Genomic DNA, 10,635 nt, shown 5'->3' on the forward strand with positions numbered 1-10,635 from the left:
TCTAATGAGATGCTTCAAAATTATCTGTTGGATGTGGCTGCAGTAAACAGCTATTCCATAGATGTAAGAACTTTGATGTGCTCTCTTTTGGAACCTCATGCATTCGCAGTTAAGAAATTTCCAAACAGAAAGAAAATCTTGGCATGGATCAATCAAACTCAAAAAGATGCAAACAGAGTCATTTCTGCTGCCACCAGGCCTCAGGCCAACCTGTTACAAACAGAATTGACAACATCCATGGATGAAGACAGAAAGGTATCATCAAAAGTAGAAGGAGAAGGACTGCAGCTCATAAAAGCACACTCGCAGGGCAAACGTTCATTAATTGAATACGGCCTTGGTGGTTGGAAATATCTAGATGCACTTAAAGCTATAGTCATGGGGACGCAGATGAATGACAGAAGAGCAGAGCCAAAGGATACAGTCTACAAGAAGGATAATTCACTACTGAAGCAAGTGCCATCCTTATCTCAGATTCAGATAACAGATGAGGAAAATACACCAGAAAATGACACTGCATGTAAAAAAAGAGACAGCCTCATGAATTTGCTTCAAAAGCTTGGTCTGACTGACTCTTACCCCAAAAAGATGTCACAAGCAAATGTTCTTCTCATTGACACTTTATCGCTAAGTGTAAATCAACCCAGTTCAGAGAAAGAGCTGATCTCCCACTACCTCTACAAGCTCACGATGTTGGACTACAGAGCCAGGTACATGTTTATAAAGCATGACACAAGTAGCATGGATTTAGAGGATGCTGGAGCCACTGTTGACAATGATGATTTTTTTGATTTTAGTGACAACATTCTCCTGGATGTGAGCTGCACAGAGGCACAGATTCATCCAATGGATGTTCACATGGCAGTTTTCCATTGTGCCAATGACTTCTTGCGACAGTACATTGTCAAAAAGCTCTCTACTTGCCAATTTGCAATTCCCTTCCTAGTACCTGACCCCTGTACGGAGGAGGTTGAATTCCCCTTCTGGGTCCTGCAATACATCAGTAAATCATGGCAAAGTAACACAAATTCTATAGCTGACAGTCCTGGAAAGTACAAGAGCAGAAAAATGTCCTGCACACCAGTCCCAGTTGTTTCCTTTATTAGACTAGGTGAGTCCAATTCAAACTCCAAGTCCCAAATAATGAATGGTGTCATTAGCAAACAGAAGCACAGTGTATTTTTTCACCGCCATTGCAAGGGAAGCACCAAAGACAGCTTGCTCATGAATGGAGTTGTGGAGATTGCATGGTACTGTCCAGGAGGGAAGGAAGATGACATATTCGATGACTGTGTGGCCTTTCTGAACCTTCATGGTGATGCAGCAAAGCATCAAAAACAGCTTGAGTTTCTTCAGGCAGTAAGTACTGTCAATGTGCTTCTACTTTCAGAGCATCCTTTGGATGAAGCCGAAAAAGCGATTTCCCAGAAACTCTCTATGTCTCCAGTCCCCTTGATATGCATGTTCTCAGGCAAAGAACTCATTCAGCGGTCAAACAATCCTACTAAAGTTAGGCTAGCTGCAAAGAACAGGAATCATGCTGAATTTACAGAAGAACTGATTTTAAGTATCAGACAGTGCATTGGTGAAAATAAACAGACAACAAACATTGACATGTGCCGTCAAGTTGCAATTCAACAACAGTTCAAAGTGAATGAAGTTCACAAAACATATCAAGAAGGTTATGAACAGGCTCAGACATTAATTAGTCTTTTGAAGGAGGAAAGCTCTTCGGCTCTGAAGGAGAAGGTTTTGCCCCTTCAGGGTGAATTGTGGCATGAATGGTGTAGAAAAAACAAAGAGCAGTATCGCTTGCAGTGCAAAGAAAAGGAAAGCATTGAACAGCAGCTGAGTGAAATCTCAACTAAAATGGAAGCAATCAGAGAGAGTCAGCTATTTAAGGCCACACCTCTTAATGACTTTGTAAGATCATTCATAGAGTGCTTAAGTAAACCTAATAGTTCCCAAGACACAAAACTCTACACATTGCAGTGGCTCACAATCTTCCTGGATGATCTTACCACTGATGTACTTGCAGAGCTTGAAGTGGACTATCAGTCAACCTGGAGAAAAATGAGAGAAGTACCAAAGGACAAGGAAAAAACATCTCATGTCAATAAAATGCAAACAAAACTCAACAACATATCTGACAAAATGACTGCAACAACCATTAGCCTCCAGCATCTTATGAGAGAGGTTGGTCAACTGTATGAAGCCAGTCAAACAACACCAAAAGCACCAGGACCAACAAAACAATTCTCCACTATACTGCCTAAAATTGGGGCAGATATGCTGGTTTATGGGTGTCCACTTGAACTAATGGATGGAGATGCTGCCCATGTGCCTTTAACATGGATTGAAGCTGTTATGGATGAACTTGTTAACATTCTTGGAGACAGAAAGTTATTTGTTCTGTCCATTCTAGGGCTTCAAAGCTCTGGGAAATCTACACTGCTGAACACCATGTTTGGTGTTCAGTTTTCTGTGAGCGTAGGAAGGTGCACCCGTGGAGCCTTCATGCAGCTCATACCGGTAGACTCCAGCATCAGAAATAAACTGGGATATGACTTTATCCTCATTGTGGACACAGAGGGACTCCGATCACCAGAACTCAGTACAAAGACATCAGTGAACCACGACAATGAGCTTGCCACTTTCATCATTGGAATTGGTGACATAACTGTAATAAACATTATGGGGGAAAACCCAGCAGAGATGCAAGACATCCTTCAGATTTGTGTACAGGCTTTTTTGCGAATGAAACAGGTCAAAATTGCACCGAGTTGCATTTTTGTACATCAGAATGTTGCCGATGCATCGGCTGGAGAAAAGGCTATGGAAGGGAGAAGATGTCTCCTGCAGAAACTTGATAAAATGGCTACCATAGCAGGAAAGGAAGAGAACGTTGATGGCATTAATGAATTCAGTGATGTAATACAGTTTGACATTGAATCCCATGTGTTCTACTTCAAGAATCTTCTGGAGGGGGATCCTCCCATGGCCCCACCAAACCCTTCCTACAGCCAGAATGTGCAAGAGCTGAAGACCAAGCTGCTAACAATTGCAGAGTGGAAAACAAAGCATAAATTTTCCTCATTTTCAGAATTCAAATTACGGGTTTGTGACCTTTGGAAAGCACTTTTACAAGAGAACTTTGTTTTCAGTTTTAGAAACACAGTTGAAATGATGGTGTACACTTCTCTAGAAGAAAAGTATGCAGCATGGTCATGGGAGCTGAGAAAACATGCTCTGGAGATGCAAAGCAAACTTCATAACCAAATTGGCAGCAGCATAATGGCAGAGGTAAATGTTTCAGATCTGACTGAGAATTTTGACAAAGTCTACAATCAACTGCAAAATGAGATGGATAAGTATTTTAAAGAAGACAGAAATAAAGAAATTCTAATAAAGTGGAGCGTGAGCACTGACAAACGTTTCTGGAGCCTAAGAACTGAGCTCATTGATGGGACAGTAAAGAAATGCAAAGAACTAATTACCAACAAGAATAATAGATCAGAACTAGACCAGAGGAAAACGGAATACACTGCTGAGTTGACCAAGCAGAGCAAAGCCCTGGCATCCAATCTAAAAGCACAGCGCATTGATGACAAACAAGTAACAAAAGAATTTGACAAACTCTGGGGAAACTGGACAGCTAAAGTGGCCAAAGCACACACCCCCAATGAGTGTGTGAATGTAAAGGCTGTAGTGGAGGCAATCCTCCAAAAAGACTTTGAAAAACAGCCAAATGTCATTCAGAAAATACAAGGTGGAACAGGAAATTTTGAGTTTGACAAGGAAAAACATGTTTCTCAAAGTTTCTTTCAGTGGATGAGATCACTGGGAAGGGATTTCTCTCAACAAGTTGAACAACTTCAACAAGAAGTGACTCATTCTGTCGAAACATATGTCACTGCAAAAGAAACCAGCAAGGAGGATTTTGATCTTAGCTTCATTCATGAGATACTAAAAAAAATTGACACAATCATTGCTGAATTTGAGAGTTCCACAGGCAAGCTTAAGTTCACAAATGAATTCAAGGCAGATATATCTATTAATCTTTGCCTGAAATATGTTTCAAGGTTTCAGAGGATGCAGGAAACCTTTAAGACATCAAACCATCCACTGACATATCTGGAAAGCCAAAGAGACAACTATCTCCAAGCATTCAGAAACTATTGCAAAGGAACAAATTCTGTAACAGTATTTGTTGATTTTCTCTGTAAACACATCAAGCCAGAATTTCTGACTGCAGTGAATGAGAAAACCAGTCGGCACATTGCAGATGAATTGAAATCCAACAACCCAGCTTTTAACAGCAATAGGTCAAACCTTGAGAGTCACATACTGAAACATCTGGCTACTGTGGAGGATTTCAGCTCATTTGCTGAATACATTGACTTCCCAAAGAGATACTTTGAAAGATTTATCCAAGAAAAGATAAATAACTTTTGCAGTAATACTAGAAAACTGCATGAGATGCATGAAAAAAATCTTGGAACCCTCAAAAATCAGATTTTATCAGCAAGCACAGGAGCAACTAGAGAAGTGGAAGATAAGAAAGGAAATGCATCCATGTGGCTTGACTGCTTCTGTGACACATTGGGGGAGCACATGGTAATAAACAGAAATGATTTGCATACCATTGAAAATGAAGACATTGAAGACTGGACGTTTTTCAAAGATGTGATGGCCAAGTCTCTCGATGAAATTCTGAAGGATGAAAAAGCAATTGACATGGAAACTTTGAGAAAGAAACCAACTGAATACCTCTTCAACCAGCTGCAGGGGTGCTGGGCACAGTGTCCTTTCTGCAAAGCCATCTGCACAAACACCATCACCAACCATGATGGAGAACACAGTGTAACGTTCCATCGTTGTGATGCACTTGCTGGCTGGCACCCCAGGGGCACAGATCATTTTTCAATCAATTTCTGTACCACAGCAGTCAGCAGTGATGACAGATTCTTTCCTCGTTGTAATGAGAATGAGAGTATCCCCTACAAGACATACAGAAATGGTGGAGACCCTTACAATAAATGGAACATTACTCCAGATGGCAGTGTGCAGCGCTACTGGAAATGGTTCATCTGTAAATTTCAGAAACAACTGGAGAATGAACATAAATTAAAATTTGTGGGTGCTGGTGCAATCCCAAATGAATGGAAAATATTCACAAAAGAATCTGCTTTGGCAGAATTAGTATAATTGAGGATGAGCACACATGCACCCAGTTTGCATAAAATCATTTAGTCCGCCATTTGAAATTGAACTACATGTTATGCAGTGGAGATACTTAAGTGAATGTTTTTATATACTGCAGAACAATCTGCTAACCTAACTATTTTACTGGAGGTGAAAGGAGAAAAGTCCTGCTACAACGAGGTCCTGAACATTTAGACTGTTTTTTTGTGTGCATACAATTAGATAAATCTGAGAAAAGAAAAAAAAACAACTTTATTTTGAACATAATATAACACTTCTTTCATCACATTTTAGTTGAACTCAATTTTTACAAAATCACTAATACCACAGAAAGAACAGTAATCAGACAGCTAGCCTAGCATAGCAGCAGATACAAAAAACAAGGGAAGCAGCAGTTTGCAGGACATAAAAGGTCAGCCAGGGAGAGACTTTCTGAAGGAGGGACTAAAAACAAAAATTGAGGACATTCATCAACAAAAAAGAGAGCAGAGATTGAATAGGGTGGAGAAGCTTCGGTGGTTGAGACGAGTGCAAACCAATCACCCGGATGGCAGGAAGTGCAAGTCGCCTGTTGTCCTGTTGGCTTCATTGTAGGACTTTGAACTTGACCCTGGCAAAAACCACAGGCAACCACAGAAAGCAGACAACAGAACCACAGAAAACAGACATCTGACTATTTTGATATATCAGAATGAAATGTTGCAGGGAAATGAGGCTGCCCTCATAGTCTCTGAAAATTCCTTTCACTCCCTCAAAGGACAAGCAAAATGTGAGAGAGCAGAACACAGCGGTCTGACTAATGAACCTTGCAAAACAGACCAAGCCTCACCGCCACTACAGAGGACAGAGCCCCACACTCTGACACCCCTCACCCAAACCCACAGGTCCACACCAAGGTGGCTCAGATGAGGAAGGGGAGCTAGTGGGGCTAAGAGAACAAGGGCAAATTAGGCAGAAATCAGACCGGATCTCCAAAAAATCAAGTGGGGGTTTCTTTCCCAAGTGATTATTGGTGCTTGCTTTCCATACACCGTCATATCATCATCTTGCTGCAGAACATTAATCAGCTATAATCATTTAAAAAAATAATAATAATAATGTGATCACATCAATGAAAAATGATTAATTCAGGAGAAAGTAGTCATATTTTGAAACATGGAACATCTTCAATGTTCATTGTGCATGTATATGTTAATTATATTTTAAAATCTATATTTGAGGAATATAAAACATTTTATCAAAATGTGGCAGCCCTACCATAGGTCATTCTATTTTTAAATTTTTTTTTTTTACATTTAATGAACAAAGTGTAATTTTCTTTTCAATATATATCAGAGTGTGATTTTCTTATAGATTTGTGGAGTTTTCTATATTAATGAATGCAATTGTATATTAATTAGAACCTGTTCTACATTATGACATAACCATATATAACCAGCAAACATGCAAAGGAACCTCCCTATCAAAGACATTAGGGATGAATAAATGGTTGCAAAGATGAACAAGATTCATAGATGATTGGGAGTATAAATAACGAAAATGTCTTATGTTTTACTTTTTATTATTTTTAAGTATTCAGTAGTACAGTGACTTGTATTATCCATAAGGGTTTTATGTAATTTTAGATACCTTTATTGAACTGTCAAAGTGTTCATAGAAAATGTATGTCTTATGAATTACAATTAAATTAAATGATATTCCAACATCCTGTGTCTCATGCCATTATGAAATACGCTATATGGGTAACAATAAAAAGGCAGGGCTTCCTCCTCCACAGTGAAAGCAGAATCATCAGTATTTTGGGATGGCAGGTATGCCATCCCGCCAAGTTACGCCTTGGCGGGGGCATGCCCCATACCTATACAGCACCGAGAGTTTGGCACTTTTCAGGGTTCCCCACAGAAATAACTACAACAGCCACAGACACTCAGCCCTTAAAAACATTAAATTCTGTACATTCTGACCCCATTTCAACAGACAGAATTCATAAACAACTTCACATGTCCACACAATAAAGCCCCAAACTAAGGGGCTTTTGCGTTTTCTCCTTCTTCTTCTCATTCTTATTTTTCCTGCCGCCTATCCCACTAACAACATGTCTCCCCATTGGACATTTCACTGACACCAGCCAAATCTGCACCTACACGACCCAATCAAAAACGCACATACACACGCAAAATACCCATCCATTTTTACTCTGAAACATTTACCGTTCAAACAGCTAGTCCGCCTGTGGCCTAGTGGGTAAGGTTACAGTCTTGGGAACATGGGGTCGTAAGTTCAAGCCCAGCTTGGAACCCGTTTCATTAACTTGCTTTGACCCTCACTAATAATTGTCTACTACTTCTTAATTATTGCTTTTGCACCATATCTACCCGCCGTTCACCGTTCAGTTATTAACCGGCTACAATATTGCTAAGATATATGCATTATGACTTACCGTCTGTACGTTCAGTTATTTACCGGCTACAATATTGCTAAGCCATATGGATTCAACGGAAGCTCTTCTGTGCTTACTGGCTTGTGTTCTTCTTTAAAACCACCGGCAGGTTCGCTAATGATATTTCACGCATTGCATAGCTATGGCATTAGCTAACGAAGTCACAGACTGGTAAACCTCACCCACTCCCACTCACGGCCACCCATATGCATTTCATGACGCAAATGTATTCCTTTTATTTAAAAGTTACACCAGTTCACCACTGTGCCATTTCTACTAACTATATTTCTTCACTTGGCTACCGTACAAAACCTTATCAGCAAACGCCACGTTTCTACATTCATGTTACCTCGCCCTGTTCTCTATCTAGCCACATAGGCTACACACAATTACTACGTATGTACGTTCTGCAACTCCGCATTAAAACATTACATTTAAAATCATGATTCACTCGTAAGTATAACTACTAGCACTGAACACTGAACACATTCGTGCAATAGATTACATTACATTACAGGCAAATAATGTGTGCAATGTTATTTAACCCTCCACTTCAACAACTAATGTTCAATACCGACTGTTATATATACCATTTGATAAGGAATATAAGCTCGCTCATGGTCACTCCATTTACTTCGCACTATACTCCGTGATCATGTCAACCTTCACCTACATGCCCATTCTGCTAAAAACATATTGTTTCAACTACGGAATTTCGTAATTTCATTTTAATTTCTCTCACACTGTTGTTATTCTCTCATATGCAAAGCCTGCTGGGACATATGCGTCTGCTCCTATTCTCCACTATCATGTTTTCCGGTTCTAGTTTAGCAAAACAGCGAAGAGGATTCCTACCTGCAGATAAGCCTATCAAAATGCCTTATAAACCTTACAAACACTAAAAGTGCATCTCCACGAAATAACAGACAATGGAGCAGGACAGAAGGATAAACCTTACAAACACTAAAACTGCATCTCCACGAAATAACAGACAACGGAGCAGGACAGAAGGCTACACAAGTTGCGACCTAGGGAGTTATAATTCTACGGGCGTGTTGATTATTTTGTCAGTCAAGGCTCGTTGGATGGACGTCAAATCCGTGAGTACATACCATCTGCGTTCCTGATGCGTTTACGCTTACGCCACTGCATCCTTTCTCACAGCCACTGTTTTACATATCTCATAAAAAACACGTTTTCAATGTACAAAAATGCCAAGTTACTCAAAAGTATTGATATCAAAATTACGCCAAGTTACGGTACTACAAACAATATAGGCTATCTTGCCTCACCGACATTTAATAACATGTATTCCAAAGCAATGCTACCCAATATTTCCTCAATTCTTTCAAGTCACTTGGCCCTGTGTGTATATAAGCGTGCAGTACATGGACAGGCCAAACATATGTGTGGATGGCTTTCTCACAGTCATGATTGATTGAATAGGCATCTATATGTCCAATTTGTATTGGTATGTATGTATTTTGGTGGTCAGCCTTTCTGTTGCGTGAATGATTGTATGTTTCTTGGTATAAATGTCTGTTCGTAAATGTGAATGTAACATGCTGCGAGGGAAATGTCCCCATGGGGATAAAGAAGTTCTCTATGTATGTATGTACAATATGTATTTTACATGTATTTATTGTACGTTGCAAATATGTAATCACTTGTACATTTAGTCAAATTCAGTTCAGAAGCAAGTATAAACATATGTTTTCTGGAGAAATATGCTTCCTGTAGTGACTGACCAGCAGTTTTCTACATGAATTTCAATGTGTTCCATGAGGCAATACGAAATATTTGACACTTTGATCTGACACAACGTTTGCATGACATTGTAATATGGTAAGATTACAAAACACAGGGCCAAGTGACTTGAAAGAATTGAGGAAATATTGGGTAGCATTGCTTTGGAATACATGTTATTAAATGTCGGTGAGGCAAGATAGCCTATATTGTTTGTAGTACCGTAACTTGGCGTCATTTTGATATCAATACTTTTGAGTAACTTGGCATTTTTGTACGTTGAAAACGTGTTTTTTATGAGATATCATTTCTTTTTGCAAAGCGTTTTATTACGAGAGTGAGAAATGCGAAGTGACCCTGTAAGAAACGGTTGTGGATTATGGCTATCATTGTGTGAATTTGTACAGTCTGATGAGCGTGTACGTTTTGCAGTTTCGGTTTGCTATATATGTAAAACAGTGGCTGTGACAAATAGTGCGGTGGCGTAATTGTAAACGCATCAGAAAAGGTGAAATATGGCCAGTGTAGCTATGTAGGCTACTCACGGATTTGACGGGCATCCAACGAGCCTTGATTGACAAAAGAATCAGTAAGCCTGTAGAATTAGAGCTGCCTAGGTCATAACTTGTGTACCCTTCTGTCCTGCTCCGTTGTCTGCTATTTCGTGAAAATGCACTTTTAGTGTTTGTAAGGTTTATAAGGCATTTTGATAGGCTTATCTGCAGGTAGGAATCCTCTTTGCTGTTTTGTTAAGCTAGAACCGGAAAAGTTGATAGTGGAGAATAGGAGCAGACGCATATGTCCCAGCAGGCTTTCCATATGAGAAAATAACAAGCGTGAGATACATTAGGCGAAATGATGAAATTGCGTAGTTGAAACAATATGTTTTTTAGCAGAATGGGCATGTAGGTGAAGGTTGACATGATCACAGACTATAGTGCGAAGTAAATGAAGTGACCATGAGCGAGCTTAGTTTCCTTATCAAACGGTATATAACAGTCTGTATTTAACGTTAGTTGTTTCAGTGGAGGGTTAAATAACGTGTGCAATCTATTGCACGAATGTGTTTTTCTCATGTTCAGTGCTAGTAGTTATACTTATGAGTGAATCATGATTTTAAATGTAATGTTTTAATGCGGAGTTGCAGAACATACATACGTAGTAATTGTTTGTAGCCTATGTGGCTAGATAGAGAACAGGGCGAGGTAACATGAATGTAGGAACGTGGCGTTTGCTAATAAGAA

The 10,635-nt window shown here is 39.6% G+C and overlaps 1 protein-coding gene across 1 annotated transcript; it reads left to right on the top strand.

The window, feature by feature from the left end:
- Positions 1 to 378: 378 nt before the first annotated feature.
- Positions 379 to 6,211, top strand: LOC118232550 (interferon-induced very large GTPase 1-like). Its single transcript, XM_035427616.1, has 2 exons — positions 379 to 5,092; positions 6,090 to 6,211. Exons 1-2 carry the CDS (start codon positions 379 to 381, stop codon positions 6,209 to 6,211), a joined length of 4,836 nt encoding a protein of 1,611 aa, XP_035283507.1.
- Positions 6,212 to 10,635: the final 4,424 nt, after the last annotated feature.

Source organism: Anguilla anguilla, chromosome 7 (assembly GCF_013347855.1).
Source record: "Anguilla anguilla isolate fAngAng1 chromosome 7, fAngAng1.pri, whole genome shotgun sequence".
In the NCBI taxonomy this organism is placed as follows: domain Eukaryota; kingdom Metazoa; phylum Chordata; class Actinopteri; order Anguilliformes; family Anguillidae; genus Anguilla; species Anguilla anguilla.

What these genes read in the sequence shown, in the direction of transcription:
- LOC118232550 (XM_035427616.1), top strand. Translation starts at nt 379, where the DNA reads ATGGGGACGCAGATGAATGACAGAAGAGCAGAGCCAAAGGATACAGTC. An exon ending in CTACTGGAAATGGTTCATCT is followed by an intron (nt 5,093 to 6,089) that starts GTAAATTTCAGA and finishes CCAAACCCACAG; the next exon opens with GTCCACACCAAGGTGGCTCA.